The sequence below is a fragment of the Pseudorca crassidens genome, chromosome 14 (assembly GCF_039906515.1).
Source record: "Pseudorca crassidens isolate mPseCra1 chromosome 14, mPseCra1.hap1, whole genome shotgun sequence".
Lineage (NCBI taxonomy): Eukaryota > Metazoa > Chordata > Mammalia > Artiodactyla > Delphinidae > Pseudorca > Pseudorca crassidens.
The window spans coordinates 39,957,605-39,984,547 of record NC_090309.1 but is presented as its reverse complement, the minus strand read 5'-3'; the positions used below and the strand labels follow the sequence as shown (position 1 = coordinate 39,984,547).

Here is a 26,943-nt window from a genome sequence, read left to right as displayed (position 1 = left end):
ATTGATTATTAATCCTTTTTCTGTAGCCAGTTTTGTTTCAAATGTAATTTCTCTGTATTAAAATTTTTTGAAGTTCAATTAAACACACATTAAATTCATATTATAGGGTAGTCTGTCACTTCCTATCTAATCTCTTCCTTTTGTAATGACATGAAGGCAGTTATGGATCACCTAGTGTTTCTTTTTGTGGTGATGTAATTTTCAAGGGCATATAAATTCAAGGAGTATAGAATTTTTGAAGCAATCTTTCTGATGCATCATCTAAACTTATTCTTAAATTGTTTTTTAAATATGTAAATAAGCATGTTGTAGTCTTAAGAATTTTTAACCACATTTACTAATTTATATTTATTGAATGCCTAGAAACAAGCTTTCTTGCTGTTAAAAATAATAAAGTAGCTATGCTAATTTTTTGATACTTCAATGAATAATTTTAACTGTTTTTCCTATTTATTAATAGTAAGAAAATTTTAGTATTTAATCTATATCTCCATCCCATACCCATTACCATGTAAAAGTGCTGTTTTATGTTCCTCACAAGAATTAGAATGTATAATTTAATTTTTCTTTGTGAATTGGTATTTTTAAAAACATTATAATTAACTTATAATTTGAAAATAAATTTAAAACCCTGTAAATTATAAGTTCTGTGGTAAAAATATTTTTGTTTTATTAAATCAATAGCTTAACTAAAATTAGTCAATTTTCAGATACAGATCAGGTTAGCAAGACACTTATGAAAACTTCTGAATGTCAAACCCTGTAAAACTGATGTGTGGTTAAAACCTTGAAAAATATCTTGTTCTCATACTTCCAATAAATGTCAATATTATTGGCTCCTCTTCTAAAATTCTAATAATTTCATTTCTGTGTAACATTTTTTATGAAGGCCAAACATGGTGATCCATGTATGTGATGAAGCAAAAAACTTGAAAGAAGATTTTATTTGCCCACGAGATCTTTTGATATCAGAAATGAAGTACTTTGCTGAATATTTATCTGTGGACGCCCAGCGCTGGGAAGAGGTGGACATTTCAGTTCATTGTGACGTTCACATTTTCAACTGGTTGATAAAATATGTTAAAAGGAACACTAAGGAGAATAAAGATTGTGAGATGCCCACTTTAGGTAAAAGACAATCTATTGCTTATTTTGTAGTGCAATTTTTGTGTCAGCTGGAAGTTGCTTCAGGCCAAACATGAAATGTGGAAAATTGTTCAGACATTAGTATTTATGCTCAGATTAGTAATCACCTTTTAGGAAACTGATACCTCACCCTTTGTAAGCCAATTATAGTGAATTTATGGCAATGGACAGGTCTCTAGATCAGCTATTTTCACTGTATGGTACAGTGACCGACCACTGGAGTCCTAAAGATCCTTTTAGAGGATCCACAAGGTCAAGAGAATCTGCTTAATAATGCCAGTATGTTGCTTGTCTTTCTCTCTGTTGACATTTGTTCAGATGGTGCAGAAGTAATGGAGGATAAAACTGTTGGAGCTTTAGCACACATCAAGGAAGGAGCATCACACTGTCTTAGTGGTCACTGTGTTCTTCAACACCATGTGCTCATAGGAAAAAAGAAAAAAAATATTTTCACTTAAGAATATCCTTGGTGAGGCAGTAAAAATTACTAATTTTATTAACTCTTGACTCTTGAGTATACATCGTTTTGATATTCTGTGTAATGACACAGGAAGTGCATTCCTGCTGCACACCAAAGTATGATGGCTGTCTGAAGGAAAAGCATTTATTTGTACAGTTGCTTGAGTTGCAAACTAGCTGCTTTTTTACGAAACCATTTTTACTTGGAAGAATGGCTGACAAGTTATGGTTATTCAGACTTAGGCATTTGGCAGATATTTTCTTTCTCTCTCTCCCTTTTTTTTTTTTTTTTTTTTTTTTGGCCACACCATGCAGCTTGCAGGATCTCAGTTCCCTGACCAGGGATTGAACCCAGGCCACGACAGTGAAAGCCCAGAATCCTAACCAGTAGGCCACCAGGGAACTCCCCAGACAAATATTTTCTTGAAAATGAATTCAATGAGCCAGTCAATTAAAGGGAAACAACTAACAATATTTGTTGCCAATGATAAAATTCAAGCTTTCAAGTGAGACTTAGAGTATTGGAAAACTTGTATCTGCTTGCATGTGCTTGACAGTTCCTCAATATTTAAAGATGTTTCTGATGAGACTGGTGAGATTTTGTGTGTGTGTGTGTGTATTGTGCAATGAAATATTTCAACATTTGGAAGATTTGCATAACTCAGTGAACCAATATCTTCCTAATGACCAATGCATGATGTTAAAAAAAATCATGCATGGGTTGAAGGTCCACTCAAAGTACAAGATAAATCAGTGGATTTGAGATAGCAGAATAGGAAAAGTTCATTGATATGATTTCAATTCCCATTGCAACTAACCTTTAAGAAAGACTACTCACAAATTCAATGTGGAAACAGATACAAGAGAATCTAGCTGTCTTCCCTTAAGTCATACATTGAAGAGATTTATAAAAAAATGTCAAACAGTGTTATTTTCACCTATTTTTTGTTTCTATTGGAAAATATAGTTATTTTTCATAAAATATGTTAATATGTAATTAGTTCATTATTTTTAAATGAATATTTTTTTAAATTTCTGTTTTAATTTCCAATATGGTAAATTCTGATAGATATAACCCACATAAACAAAAGCTCTCCAGGAATTTCAGTTTTTAAGATTTTTTTAAAGGGGTCTTGAGAGCAAAAGTTTGAGAACCAGTGTTTTAGAGGATCAGAAGACTAATTACTAAGTAATCTTTTTGGGGCATTGACTTGTATAGGAAATCACACTGGTGGTTTAATGAAGTCTTTCTGTGCACGAGAATTGCAATTTACAGTAGTAGCAAAATATTTCTAGACTCTTATTAGTAAATAAACCTATACTGACAGTATATAAGAAGTCTTCTGAGGAAGTTCATAATTTAATACATTTTTGTGACCAAATTAATAAAAAAGGTTTCTCATGGTCCTTAAAATTACAAAATTGCTAACTCAAAATTTTCAACCAGTCAGAGCCCAGAGATTCCAGACCATGCAGATATGTATGTGTGAAATAAAAATCAAAATACGTAGAGAGAAAAAAATTACTGTTTGATCTAGTATGTTTAAGAACATAGTACAGGTTAAAAAAGTGGTGCAAAACTGGTGTCTCTGTAATCTTGGACATTAAATCAGTGGCTACAAATGTAAGCTTTTATAAAAGCAATCTTTATTCTAACTAGGAAAACTACCAAAATTTTTAATTAAATTGCTGATAATCCAGACCTTGTGTCTTAATTGGAATGGGTTATATTATATTTTCCTGAGGAACTTTTTCACCGTCTCCTTCCTCCCTTTACCATTTCTCTTTGAGAACCTTTAATCTAGAATTGTTACTTAAGGAAAGATTGGGATTACTTATTTTAATCATTGCCTGCATAGTCCTTTATTTAGGAGGATTGTCTTAGTACTATAATGGTAAAAATCACAGTTTTTTTCTTTTTCTTAAAAATATACCTCATGGGAGATGACTGAAGATGTTTTACTAAAATGATAGATAGCATCAGCCGGCATCCCCCTTTCCCTGGTTGTGCCTCCGAAGTCTGCCTTTAGGAAGTAATTTTGCATTTCTGCAATAGTAAATTTTATATTATCTTTCAGAATCTTTTAAATTAAGTATTTGTTCATAACAATCATTTGAACCACATTTGAAGTAGCTTCACTGTCATTTTTGTGTGATGAGCTATATTCACAACTTTAATTATCTTTTTCCCTGGTTTAGTTAAGGAGGAGTTTGCATATATCATATCTTTAGCTGGAGTCTTTTTACTTGATATCAGTCTAATTCCAAGGCAAATTTACTATGCATTTTCTCTATACTGTAAGTTTTAACATTGCATTTTCTTTCTTTCATGTATATAAGCCATAGTAAGGTTTTATTAAATTGTTCTTATTAAAGTAACATCCTCTTTTAAGGTGAGAAGGGCCTGTTCTAAGGAGATTGAAGTACAAATCCAAAGGAGAATTTAATTTTTCTTTTTTTTTTTAGAGCCAGGAAATGTCATTTCAATTCTTATTTCTTCAGAATTTTTGAAAATGGATTCATTAGTAAGTATTAATAAGAGATTCAAGCTCTTCTATTCACCCATACTTGATTTAACATATAACTTGACGTTTCCTTCAAGTATCTAGAAAATTCTAAGACATCTTCCTGAAGTAGTTGTTAATTCAAGAGTGTGATTCATTAGAATAAACTGCTGGTGTTTGGAGGTACTTTGTTCTATTGGGAAGGCTATTGTTAAGGCTACTATGTATCGTTAGTATATGATGCCTATAAAACAAACAATTTATCCTCAAGGGAGGAGTTAGCTATTGCATTAGGTGAAACTAAACAGAATTAATTTTACCCCAAAAGGGATTTTGCTCTGAAACCAAATTAAATGAAAATTAATTGGAATACATTTGTTTTACTATTAAAGTAATTGGTTTAAGCATGTTTTACTTATTTGTGTCTTTCATTTATAGTTCAGCGAATTAAGAACAAATACCCAACTACTAAAAAATGTAATTTTGTATGTGTAAACCACATGCTCATGTTTGTTGTTTAAGAATAGTTGATAAAACATAAAAGCATAATATATACACATACATATCAAGCTGTAACATTAAGTATATTTGTTTTTCTTCTTTTTCCTTTTATTTAATAAATTTCTTTATTGTTCAAATGTTTTTTATATGTTTTTTGTGGTTTAAATTAACATTTAAATGAATATTTGCTTTTAACCTCTGGTAAAACTAAGCAGAGCAAAATACTCCTTTGCTGTGTTAACAGATGTGAAGTTTATTTGTTTGAAGTTTTATTAGTTCCCTGTATTCTTTGTACTCCTTAGTCCCTCTCCTTTCAGTTGTTGATATTTATTGCTTCAGGGGAGGGTTATAGAAAAAAAACAGAGACTAAAAGAGTCTCTGAGTTTTGATTTTTGAAATCTAAGCCCTAAAGGATGATTTTTATGCCATAGCAAAATATTTAGAAGAATGCATAATTAACCATTGCTGTTTTTCCCCAAAACCCAAATCTACCTCAAAAAGTATATAAATACACCTCACAGTGAAGAAAGGGGAAGAAAGTCAGAGAGCAAGCACAACACAACTGAGAAAACCCTGAAGTGACTGAAACTGTGTTTCTGCCACTCAGAGAAACGGAGGCTTAAAACTATCACTAAGTTTAGTTATAGGAAGTCACATATCTTGTACCCTTGAGTTTGTGGACTAAAATTTATATCTGCCACAGTCATGAAAGATGTTCATTACATTATCATTTGAAATATTCTAAGAAGTGTGAAAATTATTTTTCTAGCTATGTTTGTACAAATTTGACCTGCTAGACCACTTTGGAACAGTATAGATTAACCCAAATAGGCAGAACTAAGTTACTGTGTAGCAATACATGGATTAGGCTTTTAATGAATCTTATCTTTGAAAAGTATTGATATGACATTATCCTTTGTGCTACTGTCTTCAATATTCATTTTCTATTGTGTTTTTTGTTTAGGTTGAACAATGTATTCAGTATTGCCACAAAAATATGAATGCCATAGTAGCTACCCCATGCAACATGAATTGTATTAATGCAAATCTTCTTACACGTATAGCTGATCTGTTCACACACAGTGAAATTGATGATTTAAAGGACAAGAAAGATAAGTTTAGGAGGTAATTTTTAAATTTTAATTTAATTTATTTATTTTTTATAACTTTTGGTGGCACCGCACGGCATGTGGGTCTTAGTCCCCTGACCATGGATTGAACCTGCACCCCCTGCAATGGAAGCACAGAGTCTTAACATTGGATCACCAGGGAAGTCCCTAAATTTAATTTTAAAAGTAATGTTCCTATTAGAAGAAATGTATTATTTCTATTTCATTTTAGTAAAAATTCTATATTTAGAATATATTTAGAAATCTATTTCCATTTTATTCTTTTTTTTTTTTTTTTGCGGTATGCGGGCCTCTCACTGTTGTGGCCTCTCCCGTTGTGGAGCACAGGCTCCGGACGCGCAGGCTCAGCAGCCATGGCTCACGGGCCTAGCCGCTCCACGGCATGTGGGATCTTCCCGGACCGGGGCACGAACCCACGTCCCCGGCATCGGCAGGTGGACTCTCAACCACTGCGCCACCAGGGAAGCCCTCCATTTTATTTTAAATGAAGTAAAATATATCCTGAGCCAGTGGCTCAGGTAAAAATTAGTAATTAAATTGGTTACTCTGAATAAGACACATATAAGCAGATTGTGGTGGTGAATTATGTTAAAAATTATTAAGACAGGCCTTAGTATAAAGGGGAAGAGTGATATGAGGTGAGGTCAGCAGCACTTAGGGGCTGTTTAAGTCATAGCAAGGAGTGTATACTTTATTCTAGGTGGAATGGAAGCAGAGGAGCAGCATGATCTGATTTGTTTTTAAGAGCTCGGTCTATTCTGTGTGGAGAATAGACTATAAGAATATAAGAAGCAAGACCTGTTAGAAGTCTAGTGCAGCAGTCTAGTGAGAGATGAAAGGCTTTGGACTAGAGTGGAGGCAGGGGAGCTTGAAGGAAGTAGATGGATTCAGAATATGTTAATAGAAAGATCTGACAGATTTTCAAATGGAATGATGTGGGAAGAGAGAAAGTATTTCAGGATAATTACTAGGTTTTAAGGTTGAGCAACTAAGTGTGCTAGTTTCATTAATAGAGAGGGCAATGACTGGGGTGAGGGGAATCAGGAGATGGGTTGGGGTCTTGTTAAGATTATTTAATATATTTAATATACTTCTTGGACACACAGGTAGGATGGCAAGGAGATAGTTGGATATGTAAGTCTGAAGTTTAGGTCAGAGGTCAGGGCTTAAAATAGAAATATAAGAGTAGGTGAGGTTTGAAACCATGGAAGTGAATGAGATTTCCTAGCAATACCATATGCTGTCCCCTGAATTGCAGTGGCACCTTTACTGTAAATCAGGAGACTATACGTGTGAGGTCTCTTTCTGAATTCTCCATTTTGTTCTGTTCATTTCTTTGTCTGTACTTTTATCAGTAGCACACTGTCTTAAGTACAGTAGGTTTCTAATGTTTTTTGGTATCTAGTAATCTGAATTCTCCAGCTTTGCCTTCCTTCAAGATTGATGTCTTGCTCATTTTTTTTTTTTTTTTTGGCGGTACACGGACTTGTCACTGTTGTGGCCTCTCCCCTTGCGGAGCACAGGCTCTGGACGCACAGGCTCAGCGGCCATGGCTCAGGGGCCTAGCCGCTCCGCGGGATGTGGGATCTTCCCAGACCAGGGCACGAACCCGTGTCCCCCGCATCAGCAGGCGGACTCTCATCCACTGCACCACCAGGGAAGCCCTGTCTTGGTCATTTTGTATACTTTGCATTTCCATATGAATTTTATAATCAGCCTGCCCATTTTCTCTTCTTTCCCTCTCATACACACACACAACCCTGCAGATTTGAGGGTTAATACTCAACCTGTAGATTTGGAAAGAGACATCTTAATAATATGGAGTCTTTCAGTTCATGAACACGGTATAACCCTCCACTTATTTTAGCAATGTTTTTTAGTTTTTAGTGAGAGATACTTTTCCTTTTTTAACTAAATTTATTCCTAGGCATTTGAATTTTTTGGTGCTATTGTAAAAGCTGTTTTTATTTATTTTATTTTCTAATTGTTAGCAAGAGAGTATTGATAAAGACTGTCCAACATTTGGAGGTTCAACAAGGGAGGAGCCAGTGAGGAGCCTGAGAAGGAGGAGCTAGGGGGTCAAAGGGAAGGCAAAAGGAAAGAGGATTTCAAAAAGGAGGAAGTGATTAAGTGGTCAAATGTGTGGAATGCTGCTACCCTGTAGGGTAAGATGAGAACAGAAATGTGGCCAGTTGGATTTAAACAACTTTTTTCCAGATGTTTTGCTCTGAATGATTGCAGAAAAATTCAGCAGTAGCTATTATAGATAGGTAGGCTCAAGAAATGATTTTTTTTTAAGAAGGGAGATACTAGATTATATTTATATATGCTGATCAGGATGATTCCTTATAGTGGGAGAAATTGATAGTGCAGGGAATTATCTAAGAGTTTAGTCCTTAAGGGGAATGAGACACAGGGGAATTATCCAAGAGCTAAATACTTGAAAATGGAATCAGGATCCTAAATCCAGATTGGCCTTTAATAGCAGTCATTACTTGAGAGAAAATGGAGACAGTCAGGGTGTACACTTGGAATTAATGACATACTTAGAAGACTTAAAGTTCATGCAGAACATTATTATATTATGCATAGTAATAAAGTATTAACATTTATTGAATGTTTAATACTGTCTGGCACTCTTTAAAAGACTATCTCATTTAACCCTCATAAAATCTTATGCATTTGAAATTACTAGCCCCATTTCATAGAGGGAGAAAGTAAGGTTCAAAGATGTTAAGTTGCCAAAGAGCACATACCAAATTATTGATAGACCCAGGATTGTTAAATTTCCAAAATCCTCGGTCTTGAATATTCCTTAACAAAGGACTGAAAGAGGGGTAGATATCCATCTGTCTCATTTTTCTTGTGAAAATGGATTCTTGATCAGGCAGTTCTCATTAGTAGGTTTATTTACTTAGAACACTAAATATTTATTATAAATTCCCAAGGAAGGGCTCTCTAAGGATTTATTAGTCTTATTTTCTACATGTGCAGATAGGTCAGTGTTTATTTTCATCACTATCAAGTAACTTTAATAAAGTAGATATAAAAAATTAATTTGTTGGTCATTTGTTCTTAATAGTAAACTTTTTTGTAAGAAGATTGAGAGACTGTTTGATCCAGAATACTTGAATCCAGATTCTCAGAATAATGCAGCAACATTATACAGGTACAGTGATATGTTTTTCTTTGGTATGCTATATAATGCAGCTAAATTCTTTAATTTTACTACATTTGAAATTTTCTTCTTGGATGTTTTTGTATCTTTTTTTTGTTGTTTTTTAATTTTTAAAATTTTAATACAATTTTTACTTTTTAAATATTTATTTATTTATTTTGGCTGCACCCAGTCTTAGTTGTGGCACACAGGATCTTTAGTTGCAGCATGAGGGATCCTTTAGTTGTGGCATGCAGACTTCTTCAGTTGCGGCATGTGAACTCTTAGTTGTGGCATGCATGCGGGATCTAGTTCTCTGACCAGGGATCGAACCTGGGTCCCCTGCATTGGGAGCGTGAAGTCTTACCCACTGGACCACCAGGGAAGTCCCAAATTTTTTATACAATTTTTAAAGTTTACTTTCCATTTACAGTTATTACACAATATTGGCTATATTCCTTGTGTTGTACAATACATCCTTGAGCCTATCTTATACCCAATAGTTTGTATCTCCCACTCCCCCACCTCTATTTTGCCCCTCCCTACCCTTTCCCCACTGGTAACCACTAGTCTGTTCTCTGTATCTGTGAGTCTGCTTCCTTTTTGTTATATTCACTAGTTTGTTGTATTTTTTAGATTCCACATATGAGTGATAACATATAGCATTTGTCTTTCTCTGTCTGACTTATTTCACTTAGCATGATGCCCTCCAAGTCTATGTATGTTGCTGCAAATGACAAAATTTCATTTTTTATGGCTGAGTAATATTCCTGTGTGTGTGTGTGTGTGTGTGTGTGTGTGTGTGTGTGTGTGTGTGTGTGTGTGTACACCACATCTTCTTTATCCATTCATCTGTTGATGGAACTTAGGTTGCTTACGTATCTTGGCTATTACAAATAATGCTGCTATGAACATTGGGAGGTGCATGTATCTTTTTAAATTAGTTTTTTGGTTTTTTGTTTTTTTTTTTGATATATACCCAGGAGTGGAATTGCTGGGTCATATGGTAGTTCTATTTTTAGTTTTTTGAGAAACCTCCATACTGTTTCCACAGTGGCAGCACCAATTTACATTCCCACTAACAATGTACAGGGGTTCCCTTTTCTCCACATCCTTGCCAACATTTGTTATTTATGTTCTTTTTGATGATATCCATTCTGATGGATGTGAGGTGATATCTCATCGTGGTCATGATTTTCATTTCCCTGATGATTAGATGTTGAACATCTTTTCATGTGCCTTTTGGCCATCTGTATTTCCTCTTTGGAAAAATGTCAGTTCAGTTCCTCTGCCCATTTTTTAATCGGGTTGTTTGTTTTTTTTGATTGTATCTTTGTGTTATAGATGCTGTTTGTGTAAGAAACTTTTAACAAAAGAAACAGAAAGAAGAATTCCGTGCATTCCTGGAAAAATCAATGTGGATCAACATGGAAATATTATCTACATTCATATAAGGTGTAGTGAAAATAAAATACAGCTTTTTAAATGTGAATTAATAGTGTATTTATTAAAAGCAAAACTACTTTTATAAGGAATAGGATAATATCTTTTCTGCAATGATCCAACTTTGATTTAGAAAGATGCTACTTTCAAAACAAAATTGTTGTAAAAGCTTTATTTTATCTTGAAAGATATTCTGATCAGTGCCATTAAAATGATTTCTTTTCACTAACAGATTTTAGTTATCTATTATATAAGTGTTTTTGAGAAGACAACCAAATTTACTTTCAGATAAATTTTGGTGAGTGACGCAAATTGTCTTTAAAATTGGATTTTTTGTAATTTATTCTTCATGCTTTGTCAGTATTCCATTAATGCATCGTCCTTTTTAATTCCCCTTTAAGTTCAAAACTGGTTCTCATCCTGAGTTGGGGAGTAGGGAGAGAGTGTTATAAATCGGTATAATGTCTCAGGATAACAAAAACTTCAAAATATATATGTATATTCTCTGACAGTATCCTACTGCTAGGAATTTATTCAGAGAGGTAATGTTGATTTGTGAAAGCACTTAATAAGGACATTTATTGCTCTATATAAATAAGAAAAAGTAAAAAAAACACTCAAATGATTAAGTGAACTAAGATATATCCGTAAAATAGTATATCTATATAAAACATCTAATCAATTCTTAATGTGCAGCCTTTGAGAATGTAAAAGAATATATACTCACACAGAAAATTGTTAGTGGTAAATTAAATAAGAAAAAAACAGGTTATAAAACAGAACTAGAAACATGTTCACTAAAATGTTAACTGTGGTTTTACCTTTGAGTGATAGTATTATGGATGATTTTCGTTTGCTTTTTTTCCTGTATTAAAAATGTACAGTACTTTTACTAAAGAAAAAACCCTACAAATGTTAGATTTCATATTTTAAACATTAAAACAGAAACTCAGAGAAACACATGACATTTGACCCTAGTGTTAATAATAGCACAGTCAACATTAAAATATTTCATTTTTCTCTCCATATAATAAAGGGAATATACATTAGTTACTATAAGCACTTGGGATTTTTTTTAATACAGCAGGTTCTTATTCGTCATCAATTTTATACACATCAGTGTACATGTTAATCCCAATCGCCCAATTCATCATACCACCATCCCCACCCTCCCCGCGGCTTTCTCCCCTTGGTGTGCATACGTTTGTTCTCTACATCTGTGTCTCAACTTCTGCCCTGCAAACCGGTTCATCTGTACCATTTTTCTAGGTTCCACATACATGCGTTAATATACGATATTTGTTTTTCTCTTCCTGACTGACTTCACTCTGTGTGACAGTTTCTAGATCCATCCACGTCTCTACAAATGACCTAATTTCGTTCCTTTTTATGGCTGAGTAATATTCCATTGTATATATGTACCACATCTTCTTTATCCATTTGTCTGTCGATGGGCATTTAGGTTGCTTCCATGACCTGGCTATTGTCAGTAGTGCTGCAATGAACATTGGGGTGCATGTGTCTTTTGGAATTATGGTTTTCTCTGGGTATATGCCCAGTAGTGGGATTGCTGGATCATATGGTAATTCTATTTTTAGTTTTTAAAGGAACCTGCATACTGTTCTCCATAGTGGCTGTATCAATTTACATTCCCACCAACAGTGCAAGCGGGTTCCCTTTTCTCCACACCCTCTCCAGCATTTGTTGTTTGTAGATTTTCTGATGATGCCCATTCTAAATGGTGTGAGGTGATACCTCATTGTAGTTTTGATTTGCATTTCTCTAATAATTAGTGATGTTGAGCAGCTTTTCATGTGCTTTTTGGCAATCTGTATGTCTCCTTTGGAGAAATGTCTATTTAGGTCTTCTACCCATTTTTGGATTGGGTTGTTTGCTTTTTTAATATTGAGCTGCATGAGCTGTTTATATATTTTGGAGATTAATCCTTTGTCCGTTGATTCGTTTGCAAATATTTTCTCCCATTCTGAGGGTTGTCTTTTCGTCTTGTTTATGGTTTCCTTTGCTTTGCAAAAGTTTTGAAGTTTCATTAGGTCCCATTTGTTTCTTTTTGTTTTTATTTCCATTACTCTAGGAGGTGGATCAAAAAAGATCTCGCTGTGATTTATGTCAAAGAGTGTTCTTCCTATGCTTTCCTCTAAGAATTTTATAGTGTCTGGCCTTACATTTAGGTCTTTAATCCATTTTGAGTTTATTTTTGTGTATGGTGTTAGGGAGTGTTCTAATTTCATTCTTTTACATGTAGCTGTCCAGTTTTCCCAGCACCACTTATTGAAGAGACTATCTTTTCTCCATTGTATATCCTTGCCTCCTTTATCAAATTTTATACTTTTTTATCTTGAGACTTGATTTACGTTTTGAAAATTACTTCCATTTTGACAGCAATAAGTATTAATATTACTATGTGAATAAATGGATATTAACTTCGACATCCAGTTTTGTTGTTTTATTCAAAGTATTTTCCTGCAAATCAGTTGTGGATGACATTTTTCAAAAATGTCTTTAACCTAAAACAGATGTAATTTCTAATAACATGATGGCATTTTGTTATTTATTGAACTAAGGACAAAACTAACAAAAGTTCAAAAAGATTGGGGACTTAGACAAAAATAGGAACCTGTTACATATGACCATAGCAAATGGAGTTATAAGCCTTGCCTGTTTTTTTATAAGTTTATATCACATAACTTACAAATGTGTTATTACCAAGACCTGATTCTTCATTAATTTATTACTCAACTACTAGAAAATGCCTTGTGAAAATAATATAAAGAACTAATACATTAATGGAATGTTTAGAATCACCAATATTTAATAATTATTTTATAGTATGTACAAATAGAATAAAAGGTTCCATTTAGCAACCTAAGCCTAAGTTCCAACTGTTAGCCTGCTCAAACTATATTTAATTTATAACGCTTTATCTAGCGTAGTAAAATAATTTGGCATTCAGTCTGTCATAACTTTTTCTGTTGTCCACAGGAAAAAAAAAGAATAAACAAACTCCCAAATGAAATTTTACCTACCATTCAATGTAGTCCATTCCACAGCCATCTTTTGGGGAACGTTCTTGGAACTATGTCACAAATTTTAAAATATTTGTTTGAACTAAATTGTTTATATTGCTTGAGTGTAAAATAATATAACAACTGAAGCTCTTTTCCCCAGAGATAAGACTTGGGATGTTCATGAGTATTTGAATAGTCTTTCTGAAGAATTAAAATCTTGGAGAGATGTATATTGGCGCTTGTGGGGAACAGTCAACTGGCTAACTTGTTCAAGATGTTATCAGGTGAGTTTTGTCTTTTTTTAATATCCTGCTCTGCAAACATTGAGAGCAGGCTCTTTTGATATATGCTGTTTAATTAGGGTGTGTTTGTACAATATCTGACATCTTTTTAAGAAACTAGTGTCAAAACGATGGTGCTATTAAACATTGCTTGCATCTGACTTCATTTCTCATACTATGGTTCTTCCTCTATTTTATTTCCATTGCTGAAACAATCAATGACTTGATGAATTTTTATAAAACCAACAGGTTTTAAGTGATCAAATCCATTTTTTTCAATGGAAAAAAGATAACAGAATTCTCACTGCCTTTCATTATTTCCAGCCAAACTGTTTCTCTGTTAGTCCATAAATTTCTTTAGAAATTCAGAAACACCCTTGCAGATAGGATACTAATGAGATATGCCCTTCTTGTTAAAATAATTGTGTTACCAGAAAGGTTTTGTTCATTTTCTTCTAAATGAAGTCTATCATAAAAGCACAAGAAAGCTTGCTATTTGAAGGTACCTATAATAAATCCTTTTCTAGAATAAATAGATCTTTATTGGTTGCAGTCATTCCAGATTAGTCTTATGTATAAATCCAGAGTGTTCTACATAAAATTTTTTTGAATCCCTCAGGTCTCCCAGCCCCCAGTTCTTTTCCTCTCTCACTTGGGTAATTATTTTCAGTAGAAGGAAGGAAGAGCAGTGGACTCCCTATGTCCCCACAATTTTTAAAATCTTGATTGATTAAAGTATAATTTACATACAGTAAAATTTATCCTTTTGTGAGGTTTGACAAACTCATACAGTCATGTAACTACCATCACAATCAAAGCATAGACCACTTCTGTCAGCCTAAAAAATTCCCTCGTGCCCGTTTTTAGTCAATTCCTTCTTCCACCCCAGGCTCTGACAACCACTGTTCTGTTTACTGTCTCTATAGTTTTGGCTTTTCCAGAGTGTCATATAAATAGAATCATACAGTTTTAGCTTTTTTTTTTTTTTTTTGCGGTACGCGGGCCTCTCACTGTTGTGGCCTCTCCCGTTGCGGAGCACAGGCTCCGGACGCGCAGGCTCAGCGGCCATGGCTCACGAGCCCAGCAGCTCCACGGCATGTGGGATCTTCCCGGACCGGGGCACGAACCCGTGTCCCCTGCATGGGCAGGCGGACTCTCAACCACTGCGCCACCAGGGAAGCCCAGTTTTAGCTTTTTGAGTCTAGCTTCTTTTACTTAGGAAAATGCATTTGAAATTTATTCACATTTTTGTATCTATCAATTTGTTCCTTTTTAGCCTTAGGTAGTAGTCCATCATATGAATATATCCCAGTATGTTTATTCACTTACCAGCAAAGGACTGTAGGTGTTTCTAGTTTGGGGCCATTATGAAGAAAGCATCTATAAACATTCCCTTACAGGCTTTCATGTGAATATGTTTCTCTCGGGTAGTTACCTAGAAGTAGGATCGCTGGATTGATGGTAAATGTAAGCTTAACATTTACCATGCCTAACAGTTTCTCAAAGTCCCTGAACCACTTTGCATTCCTTCTAGCTATGTATGGGAGTTCCAGTTACCCAACATCTTCACTAGCACTTGATATTGTCATGTTGGTTTTTTGGTGTGTTGTTGTTTTTTTTAACTTAATAGCTGTGTAGTGGTCCTCCCCACAATGGAGTGTCGCTTATAATCAAGGATATCAGGCTTCTAAAACCTGACTTGTTTAGCATGTCAGAATGCAGAAAATTTGAAGGATTTTTTTCTCTTCTTCATAGGAAATTGTCTTGATTTATAATACTTAATATTTTACTATGGAGAGTTCATAAACTCATAAAATAGTTTGTATGCAAAATACTTTGTATGAGTGTACACCTTATAGCTTTTATCAGATGCAGAAAATTTTAATTAAAATCTATTATTTGAAAATCATAATTGGAACTAACAACTAAGAATTCTGAATTATAGACTATCCTTTCTTGCTTTTGTGTTCAGGATCTTTTTATTTTCTTTAAATTATCTTACCAACTTATAAATGTATCTGAAACATGACTATTAATTTTACAATTAAACTTCGATAAGATTTTCACCAGTGATTCAAGGTTACTCCATAGTTGTCACTAATACTGATGCTAAGTATTTACCTTAAAAAAATATGTCAAAGAATAAGTGAGAAAAAAAAAAAAAGAATAAGTGAGGCAAATTTTTATTTAATTTTTTCCATTGGAAAACCTCTTATGTGATTGACCAATTATAAAATCAGATGTACATCAGGATCAATTTAACTCATCTGAACTTAGTGTTTTTGATTTTGTTTTTTAATAGCTGTATTGAGGTATAATTACGTGCCATAAAAATCACTCACTTTAAGTGTACAATTTACTGATTTTTAATAAATTTACAGAGTTGTGCAACCATCACCACCATCTAACTTTAGTACATTTCCATCACCCCAGAAAGATCCCTCATGTCCATTTGCTGCCATTCCCCAACCCTGTCTCACTTTTAACACCAGGCAACCACAAATCTGCCTTGTGTCTCTTGTGTTTTATGTGATGGAACATACAGTATGTGGTCTTGAGTGAAGTATTTTTGAGATGTATAATTTCATTGTGGGAATAATACTTGATTTTACGTATTTCTTTTATTCAGGCTTTTCTGTGTATAGAGTTTTCACATTGTCAATATCACTCAGAAACAGTGATTTATCCTACTGCAGGAAGTTCGCTAAGTTCTGTTGGCACTGGAATCTATCCCTGCTGTAACCAAAAGGTTCTTCGGTTTGACCCCACTCAGCTTACAAAGGTAAATTTTGAATGATGCCCTTTTGTAATTACAGCATTCACTAACACTTTGTATTTAAGTCTTTTCCTCTTTTATTGTTTTTAAAATGTAAATATACATTCATGTAGAAGAGACTTAAAGCAATGCATAGGTAAGTATAGTAAAAAGTAGAAATCTCTCTTCACACCACTCCCTCATTCTACATCTCTTCTTAGAGGTTCCTTTCAGACCTTGTTTTATACGTTTCAGGCACAAACTATATGTTGTTTTTCATTCTGGAAATAGGATCAGACTATTCATGTTATTCTTTAGTTTGCCTTTTTCACTCAATAATATAATTAGGTGACCATTCTGTGTAATATTAACTGCTGTGTAATATTCCAAGCTGTGCATATTTCACAATTTATTGAACCAGTCTCCTATTGATGAACATTTAGGTTGTTTCCAGATTAATAATATTACAGTGTTGCAGTGAACATCCTTGCACATGTATCTTGGTGGAATATATGAGTATTGCTCTAGGTTAGAGTCCTTGATCACTCACATTCTTGGAAATGTTATGTAATTAAGTTTCGTGAATGGACGAAAGGAAGCTTCAGGTCTTCGTCATCATCATCCATACAGTAAATATTTATGAAGTGCCAAAGTTGTGTCGCAGACTGTGCAAGGCAGAGAGTAGTGTGTAAAACTGGGTAGTTTCTGCCTCCATGGAGCTTACAGTTCAGGCAATAATGTCAAAAGGGGGGGAAAAGCAGGCAAAGGAATGTTTGAAGAATTTCTGTAATAGGCTGGTTTGATCTGGACGTTGAAATCAGGGAAAGCCTCCCTCCGTAAGGAGTTGGCACAGAGATCTGAAGGGTGGGTAGGAGAATGTGAGGCAAAGAGGAAGGGAAAGAGCCCTTTGGTCAGAACAGCAAGGCCAAAAGGAACACAGTGGGTAAATGAGACTGAAAGAAACTGTGCCTGTTGTAAAAAACATGCATGGCTGAAGACGGGGCTGGAGAGGTCAGCAGGTGCCAGCCATGCAGGGGCGGGACCTCCTAGGCTGTGCTTTAGTTTCTTCTTTATTTCAGATTTTGAAAATATCAATTGTGTGTGGAGAACGGCTTAGGGAATAGTCAGTGGAGTCAGGTACAAGGGGAACTATCAGAGTAGTCTTAGGGAGATGACGGTGACTTGGACTAGGGCAGTGGAGACAAAGAGAAATGGATGAATTCAGTATTTAGGAAGTAAAACTGAATTGACCTATTGGATTATTTCACAGAGGGGATTGGAGGAGTCAAGGATGACTCAGTTTCTTGCTTCTGCTACTGGATAGATGGTGGTGCTATTCACTGAGGAGGAAAACAACAGAGGAATCAGGTCTGGAGAGGAGCTCATGAGTTCTGGTTTAGACATTTTGAGTTTGAGGTACTTTATGAGATAACCAGGCAAAGAGTGTTAGATACGTGGGTTTTGGTGCTTAGAGAGTGGCTAGGCTATAGATAATAATTTCTAAGTCTTGCAAATAAGTGATAATTGAAGCCAGCAGGTATAGGTGAGCATAAGAGCAGAGGGTCTACAACAGAGCCTAGAGAAACTCCAACATTTATTGGTTGGATAGAGAAGCATGATCCTGCAAAGGAGAATGATCAGGAGGGGACAGAGTAAACCAAGAATGTTGTCATGAAAGTCAAGGGAGCAGTATTTGAAGATGGAGAGAGTGTCCACGATGCCAATTATTGCTAAGAGGTCAAATAAAATAATGAAAGAAATGTGTCTTTTGGCTTTGGTGACCTGGAATTCTTAAGTGCGAAGAACTGTTTTGATGGAGTGCTAGATTCAGAAGCCAGATTAGTATGGGTTGAGGAGTGAGTAGAAGAAAAGCAAATGGAAACAGTGTGATTAACAACTCTTTTGGGAAATTTGAGAAGGGGAGAAGATGGATCAATAATTAGGTTATGGATATTTATTGTTTCTGTCTTTTAAAAAAATTTTTTATTGGAGTATAGTTGATTTACAATGTTGTGTTAGTTTCAGGTGTATAGCAAAGTGAATCAGTTATGCATATACATGTATCTGCTCTTTTTTAGATTCTTTTCTCATGTAGGTCATTACAGAGTTTTGTTTTTTTAATATTTATTTATTTGGCTGTGCTGGGTCTTAGCACACAGGATCTTCGTTGCCGCATGTGGGATCTTTTAGTTGTGGCATGCAGGATCTTTGTTGCAGCATGTGAGGTCTAGCTCCCTGACCAGGGGTAGAACACAGGCCCCCTGCATTGGGAGCACAGGATCTTAACCACTGGACCACCAGGAAAGTCCCATTACAGAGTATTGAATAGAGTTCCCTGTGCTATACAGTAGGTCCTTATTAGTTATCTATTTTATATATAGTAGTGTGTATATGTCAGTCCCAATATCCGTTTTCTACATCTGTGACTCTATTTCTGTTTTGTAAATAAGTTCATTTATACCATTTTTTTAGATTCAACTTATAAGCAATATCATATGATATTTGTCTTTCTCTGTCTGACTTACTTCACTCAGTGTGACAATCTCTAGGTCCATCTATGTTGCTGCAAATGGCATTATCTTCTTTTTTATGGCTGAGTAATATTCCACATCTTCTTTATCCATTCGTCTTTTGATGGACATTTAGGTTGCTTCCATGTCTTGGCTATTGTAAATAGTGCTGCAATGAACATTGGGGTGCATGTAATCTTTTCGAATTATGCTTTTCTCTGGGTATATGCCCACGAGTGGGATTGCTGGGTCATATGGTAGTTCTATATTTAGTTTTTTAAGGAACCTCCATACTGCTCTCCATAATGGTTGTACCAATTTACATTGCCACCAACAGTGTAGGAGGGTTCTCTTTTCTCCACACCCTCTCCAGCATTTATTGTGTGTAGATTTTTTGAGGATGGGCATTCTGACCCGTGTGAGGTAATACCTCATTGTAGTTTTGATTTGTGTTTCTCTAATAATTAGTGATGTTGAGCATCTTTTCATGTGCTTTTTGGCCATCTGTATGTCTTTTTTGGAGAAAGGTCTATTTAGATCTTCCACCCGTTTTTTTCTTTTTTTTAAAAATATTTTTATTTTTTCCATTCTTTTTCAAATTATTTTCCCATTTAGGTTATTACAGAATATTGAGCACAGTTCCCTGTGCTATACAGTAGGTTCTTGTTGGTTGTCTATTTTATTTTTACTTTCTTTCGTTTTTTTTTAATTGAAGTATAGTTGATTTACAATGTTGTACCAATCTCTGCTCTACAGCAAAGTGACTCAGTTATACACATATATGCATACTTTTTTAATATTCTTTTCCATTATGGTTTGTCACAGGATATTGAATATAGTTCCCTGTGCTATACATTAGGACCTTGTTGTTGGTTATCTGTTTTAAATACAGCAGTGTGTACACTTCTGCCCACTTTTTGGTTGGGTTGTTTGCTTTTTTTGATATTGAGCTGCATGAGCTGTTTGTATATTTGGGAGATTAGTCCCTTGTCGGTCTCGTCATTTGCAAATATTTTCTCCCATTCTGTGGGTTGTCTTTTCATTTTGTTTGTAGCTTCCTTTGCTGTGCAAAAGCTTTTAAGTTTAATTAGGTCCCATTTGTTTATTTTTGTTTTTATTTTCATTACTCTAGGAGGTAGATCAAAAAAGATATTGCTGCTATTTATGTTAGGGAGTGTTCTGCGTATGTTTTCCTCTAAGAGTTTTATAGTATCTGGCCTTACATGTAGGTTTTTAATCCATTTTGAGTGTATTTTTGTGTATGGTGTTAGAGAATGTCCTAAATTCATTCTTTCACATGTAGCTGTCCAGTTTTCCCAGCACCACTTATTGAAGAGACTGTAGGAGAGACATTTTAAAAAGTCAGTAAGAAGGATCCAGTTGAGGAGGAGAGATTGATAGTACAAGGTTTATGAGGAGGCAGGATAAGGTGCAATTTTAAGCACATATGGCAGTATTTGTTTAGAGAGGAGGAAGGGCAGCCCCTCTATTATAACAGGAGAGAAGAGTAGGATGGTTGCAGATAATAGTAAAATTGTGTTTTTGTCATTTGGATGATAAGTTGTTCTAACCTATTATCTTTTCTGTTCTCTGTAAAGTAGAAGGTAAAGTCATCTGCTAAGAATGAGGGGGAAGGGACTTCCCTGGTGGTCCAGTGGTAAAGAATCCACCTTACAATGCAGGGGAGGCGGGTTCGATCCCTGGTCAGGGAACTAAGAACCCACATGCTGCAGGGCAGCTAAGCCCACGTGCCACAACTACTGAGCTCACGCACCTCAACTAGAGCCTGCGTGCCGCAAACTACAGAGCCCACATGCCCTGGAGCCCGCGCACCACAACTAGAGAGAGAAAACTCACACGCCATAACTAGAGAGAAGCCTGCGCACCACAGTGAAGATCCCAAGTGCAGCAACTAAGACCCAAGGCAGCCAAAAAATACAAATACAAATAAATAAATAAATAATAAATAAATCTAAAAAAATAAAAGAATACTTTATTAAAAAAAAAAAAGAATGAGGGGGAAGAGAGAAGGGTCCAAGGTTTGAAAGAAGTACCAAAGGTTTGAAATAGTCTTTTTGGAAACCAGGAGAGTGAATTTTCCAAAGAAATCTTGTAGGTTATGAGGCAGTTTGGAAGCCCTTTGGAGATTGGTGATCATGAATTTACAGTGAAATCCAACATGCCTTTTTATATCACTCTCTCCATCAGTCCTTAGCTGCTTGAGTGCAGGCATAGAGAAAGTAGGTATTTGAGCTCATCCTGATGAGTATAATGAAATTTAGGGGCAAGGAATTTGGAGTATTAGCCATAGATGTTATTAAAATGATGGATCATGAAATTTAAACTGGATTAAGAAATTTGTTATATTTACGATCCAATTAGCAGTTTTGATTAGTCAGAAATTTTATTGGTGAAGTAATAAATAGGTTACCCTTATAATGTTCATGTTCATGTTTAAAGTTTTAGATAATGCTTTTCACACAAAGCTATTTAAATGGGGCATGAGACTTTAAGCAAAATGGGGTTTGCTTTGATAGGCCCAAGATAATTGCATTAATTCATGATTATTGTTATGTTTTTGCAGTAACATGATTTAGTCATTGCATTTCTTTATGGTCAAGCTTCTCTTTTAACTGTCACATTTATATCACTTTGAACAATATTTCTAAGAGTTGTATCTCTTTGGCTTTTTGTTGTCTATTTACTGCTTGTATTGACTACTGATATTCCATTCATTGTGAGAGGATTCAGGAATAAATAGCAGCTAAATTGTATTTTAAGTCTGGTGTGCAACATCATGGAAATTGATTAAAGTGATTTCTTAGACTAAGTGAAATATGAATAGCTCATTTGGTGAGTTATATTTCCAGTAATGGCAGACTAAGTAATTCAGACTAATCCTCCCATCAAAAGGTAACTAAAAAAAGAAGTATGAAATATAACTGTAAAGATTATATTAAAAGCATCAAAGAGCTAATGGGGAATTAGTGTTAAGATATAAGAGATGATGGGAACCCAAAGAAGTGAGCCAGCACTTAGGGCCATTTTTGTCCTGGAGGTGATGACCAAACTGAAAGAGACAGCTGAGAGTCTGGGCTGAGCTTTTGGTGCCTATCAGGTCCAGTAGTTAGGATGCCAAGAATGGGGACATTAATGAATAACATCCCCAGCCCTACACTTTGTGTTGGTATCCCAAAGAAAATAAGAGGAAACGAGAAGCAAACCTTCCCTTGATTGAATAGCAACCTGGTTTTGATTTATTTGGGTAGCCTAAGAAATTCAGGCCCTGAACTTGGGTTAAGGTAATCCTGGATTGCCATGGTCCCCAGACATCTGGCAAAAGCAATAAACATCCTCTTTGAAGAAAGAGAACATTATTCTATACCTCAAATTATTTATACAAAAAAATTTTTAAACAAAATATTCAGCATACAAAGATAACCTGACATAGATGAAAATAAGTTACCAAGAATGGGAACAGCAGAACTTAGACAACAAAAATAAATGACAGAGAACTCACATATTGGAATTATTGACACATAGTAAGATTACTAGTTTAAGTTGATAGAAGCCAAGTTCAGAAATTTTTGACAGGGAATTATAAACTATAAAAAGTGACAAAGAAGGACTTCCCTGGTGGTCCAGTAGCTAAGACTCCATGCTCCCAATGCAGGGGGCCTGGGTTTGATCCCTGGTCAGGGAACTAGATCCCACATGCCACAACTAAGAGTTCACATGCATGCAACTAAAGATCCCGCATGCAGCAACTGAAAAGATTCCACATGCCACAACTAAGACCCAGCGCAGCCAAATAAATAAATAAATATATATTTTTTTAAAGTGACAGAGTTTAAATAAAAACAAATAGAAATGCTACTACTGAAAAACGTAATAACAAATTTAAGATCAGTGGCAAATTTAACAGCAACTTAGTTATAGCTGAAAAATTAGTAAAATGAAAAATAAAAGTCAGAAGAAACTATCCAGAATGAAGCACAGACAGACAAAATTATGAGAAATATAAAAGAAAGTAAGAGACCTAGAGAGTACATGTCTAATATTTTTTAACTGTAAAGTAAACATAACATAAATTTGCCTTTTTTTTTTTTTTTTTGGTTGCATTGGGCCTCCGTTGCTGTGCACGGGCTTTCTCTAGTTGCAGTGAGCGGGGGCTACTCTTTGTTGTGGTACATGGGTTTCTCAATGCGGTGGCTTCTCTTGTTGCAGAGCATGGGCTCTAGGCTCGCGGGCTTCAGTAGTTGTGGCACGTGGGCTCAGTAGTTGTGGCTCACGGGCTCTAGAGCACAGGCTCAGGAGTTGTGACGCACGCGCTTAGTTGTTCCGTGGCATGTGGGATCTTCCCGGAGCAGGGCTCGAACACATGTCCCCTGCACTGGCAGGCGGATTATTAACCACTGCACCACCAGGGAAGTCCCCATCATCATTTTTTAAGCATACAGTTCAGTAATGTTAAATATATTCCTGTTGTGCAGCCCATCTCCAGAACTCTTTCCTCTTGCAAAGCTGAAACTCTCTACCTAATGAACAATTCCCATTGCCTCCTGGCAACCACCACTCTACTTTGTCTCTATGAATTTGACTACCTCTATTGTGGAATCATACAGTATTTGTGTTTTTGTGTGAGAAGGTCTAAGTTTTTAATGGGGTTTCCCCTTAGAAGAGAAAAAGAATGGATCAGAGGCAAAATTTGAAGAGATAATGGCTAAGATATTTCAGAATTATTGAGAGATATTAATTTATAGATTCAAGAATTTCATTGACTCCCAATAATATAAGAAATCCTGTAATATACAACATGATAAATGTAACTGTTATATATAAATGTTAAGAGAGTGAATCCTAAGAGTTCTTGTCCCAAGAGAAAAAAATCTTCTATTTCTTTAATTCTGTACCTATATGAGATGATGGATGTTCACTAAGCTTATTGCGATAATAACTTAATAATGTATGTAAATCAAATCATTATGCTGTATTCCTTAAACTTCTACAGTGCTGTAGGTCAATTATATCTCAATAAACTGGAAGAAAAAAAATTTTTTAGTTTAAAAAAAGAATGTCTTTCAGAAAAAAAAAATCATACCCATACCTATCATAATGAAACTGCGGAAAACAAAAAGAGCATTTTTAAAGCAACCAGAGGGAAAAAGTATAGAATCTCTTCAAAAAATCAATAATTAGAGTTCACATCTCAGCAATAGCAATGGAAGCCAAGGTATAGTCCACTAGGTCTTTTTTGTTTGTTTTGTTTTGTTTTTATAAATTTATTTATTTATTTGTTTGTTTTTGGCTGTGTTGGGTCTTCGTTGCTATGCATGGGCTTCCTCTAGTTGTGGCAGGCGGGGGCTACTCTGTTGTGGTGCACAGTCTTCCCATTGTGGTGGCTTCTCTTGTTGCGGAGCACAGGCTCTAGGCGCGTGGGCTCAGTAGTTGTGGCTTGCGGACTCTAGAGTGCAGGTTCGGTAGTTGCTCCATGGCATGTGGAATCTTCCCGGACCAGGACTCAAACCCGTGTCCCCTGCATTGGCAGGCAGATTCTTAACCACTGCACCACCAGGGAAGTCCCTCTACTAGGTCTGCAGTATGACAAAAGAAATAGTTAATAATCTAGAAAATCTGTGCCTTCCTTAAATATCCTTTGAGAATGAAAGCAAAATAAAGATTTTTTAGGCAAAGAAAAATTGAAAGAATTTGCAGCTAGCAAACTGCTTTAAAAAGGAAATACTGGGACTTCCCTGGAGGTCCAGTGGTTAAGACTACACGCTCCCAATGCAGGGGGCCCGGGTTCGATCCTTGGTCAGGGAACTAGATCCCACATACCGCAACTAAGAGCCCACGTGTCACAACTAAAGATATCCCACATGCTGCAAGAAAGATCCCACGTGATGCAGCTAAGACCTGGTGCAGCCAAATAAATGAAAATAAATAAATAAAAATTTTTTTTTTTAAAAAAGGAAATACTAATGGATGTTCTCAAGATACAGGAAGGAATGAAGACCAAAGAAAGAAATTAATATATTGGTGAATCTAAATGAACATTGGCTGTATGAAGCAATAATGGTAAAACAATAGTGGTAATGCTTTATGTGTGTGTTTTTAATAAATGTATAATTACATTAATCATATAGACAATTTTAAAATAATTGATATATACTATACATTTTAGTGTATAATAATAAAACCCATAATAATAGCCTATAAGTTGGGAGAGTGATGAAATGGAGTTTAAAAGGTCTTGCATTAGGGAGTGTATTAACAAATTAGACTTTGATAAGTCGAGGATACATGTAATAAGTTCTAGGGTAACCACTAAAAGCATAGAAGGGTGTATAACTTCTGAATTAATGTGTGTGAAGGGAATGAGTGGAATGATAAAAAAGCAGAAACAATAATTTAAAATTCTTACTAATGGAAATAAAAGGGACATGATGTAATCTAATAAAGGATAGATAATATAAGACTTACAGCAAATATTACACTTGATAGTGAAATGTAGAAAAATTTTCCTTTGAAATTGGGAGCATGTTAAGGATGCTCATTGTCAACATACTTCTATTCAAATTGATCTGGAGGTCCTGAACAGTATATTAACACAGAAAAAGAAATATTAAAAGGTTATAGAGATTGAACAGAGCTCTCATAATTTGCAGATGATAATTGTGAATGTAGAAAACCCTGAAGAATCTACAGACAAATCATTAGAATTAGTAAGAATTTAAGATTGATCTATTAAAAATCATTTACAAAAATCAGTTGTATTTCTATAAACCAATGAGATTAGAAAATGAAATTTATAAAAAGAAACCACTTACAGTAGCCTAAAAAATAAGTACCTAGGAATAAATCTAATAAAATAAAACATAAGAACTCTATATAGAAAACATAAAACATTATTCAGAGAAAATGAAACTAAAAAATGGATTTTTATACCATGTTCATGGATTCAGACTCAATATTGTAAAGATATAAATGTTCACCAAACTGACCTATATAGATCCATGCGATCTCAGTAAAAATCCTAACAGGTTTTTATCAGGAACTTTTCTAAGCTAATCCTGAAATATTTATGGAAATACAAAGGGCCAAGAATAGCTAAGATACTCTCAGAGAACACAAAGGTAGAAGTACTTTCTCTGCTCAGTATCAAAATTTATTTTAAGTCTTAGTTAATTAAGACAGAGTGATACTGATAAAGATTAAACAGATGGATCAGTAGCAGAGAATGAAATACATTTAACCCTTGAACAACACTGGTTTGAACTGTGTAGGTCCACTTATACATGAATTTAAAAAAATAAAGATGTACAGTACTACGTAATTTGTGGTTAGTTGAATCTGTGGATTTTGGTATGTATGGGGACTCCTAGAACCGATCCCCCACAGATACCAAGGAATGTCTGTACTCAAAGCTACTTAGATACTTTGAGTACTTTGTACTCAAAGCTACTTAGCTACTGTGACAGAGGTGACGTTACAGAGCAGTGGGCAAAGGATAGACTTTCCAATAAGAGGTACCGGGACATTGGGATATCAAAATGGGGAAAAAATAGCCCAAACTATTCCCCCAAAAAAGCCTATATGTGAAACAAAAGCTAATAAAGCTGGGAATTCCCTGGCAGTCCAGTGGTTAGGACTTTGTGCTCTCACTGCCGAGGGAGCGGGTTCAATCCCTAGTCAGGGAGCTAAGATCCCGCAAGCCGTGCAGGGTAGCCAGAAAAGAATAAAAAACTTATAAAGCTATTAAAAGGTAATACCATAAAGGGAGAGATTTTAAATTCAAGTACATTAACTACATTAAATAAACTGAAACTGAGGAGACAAACTCACAGGTGGGACCAGATATTAGCAACACATATCCATAAAAGGTTCATATTAAGATTTTTTTGACTTGTACAAATTAATAAGAAAACGACAATAGGAACTTCACACCAGAAAGTTCCTTGTTGTTCAGTAAACATGAAAAGGAGCTCAACCTCATTTTTAATTGGGGAAATGCAAATTAAAACCACAGAT

The 26,943-nt window shown here is 35.1% G+C and overlaps 1 protein-coding gene across 9 annotated transcripts in view; it reads left to right on the top strand.

Annotated features, from left to right (window-relative positions):
• Window positions 1-26,943, top strand: part of SANBR (SANT and BTB domain regulator of CSR) — a 92,581-nt gene that overhangs the window by 24,146 nt on the left and 41,492 nt on the right. For all 9 annotated transcript variants that reach the window (XR_010934526.1, XR_010934525.1, XR_010934527.1 and 6 more), the window contains 7 exons: window positions 890-1,128; window positions 4,072-4,130; window positions 5,575-5,735; window positions 8,823-8,909; window positions 10,242-10,352; window positions 13,527-13,650; window positions 16,277-16,429. Coding sequence is in view for 6 of the 9 variants with exons in the window: in XM_067704959.1 (XP_067561060.1) it covers window positions 890-1,128; window positions 4,072-4,130; window positions 5,575-5,735; window positions 8,823-8,909; window positions 10,242-10,352; window positions 13,527-13,650; window positions 16,277-16,429 (934 nt within the window). In the remaining 3 variants the exon portion in view is untranslated. The remainder of the gene's footprint in view (window positions 1-889; window positions 1,129-4,071; window positions 4,131-5,574; window positions 5,736-8,822; window positions 8,910-10,241; window positions 10,353-13,526; window positions 13,651-16,276; window positions 16,430-26,943) is intronic.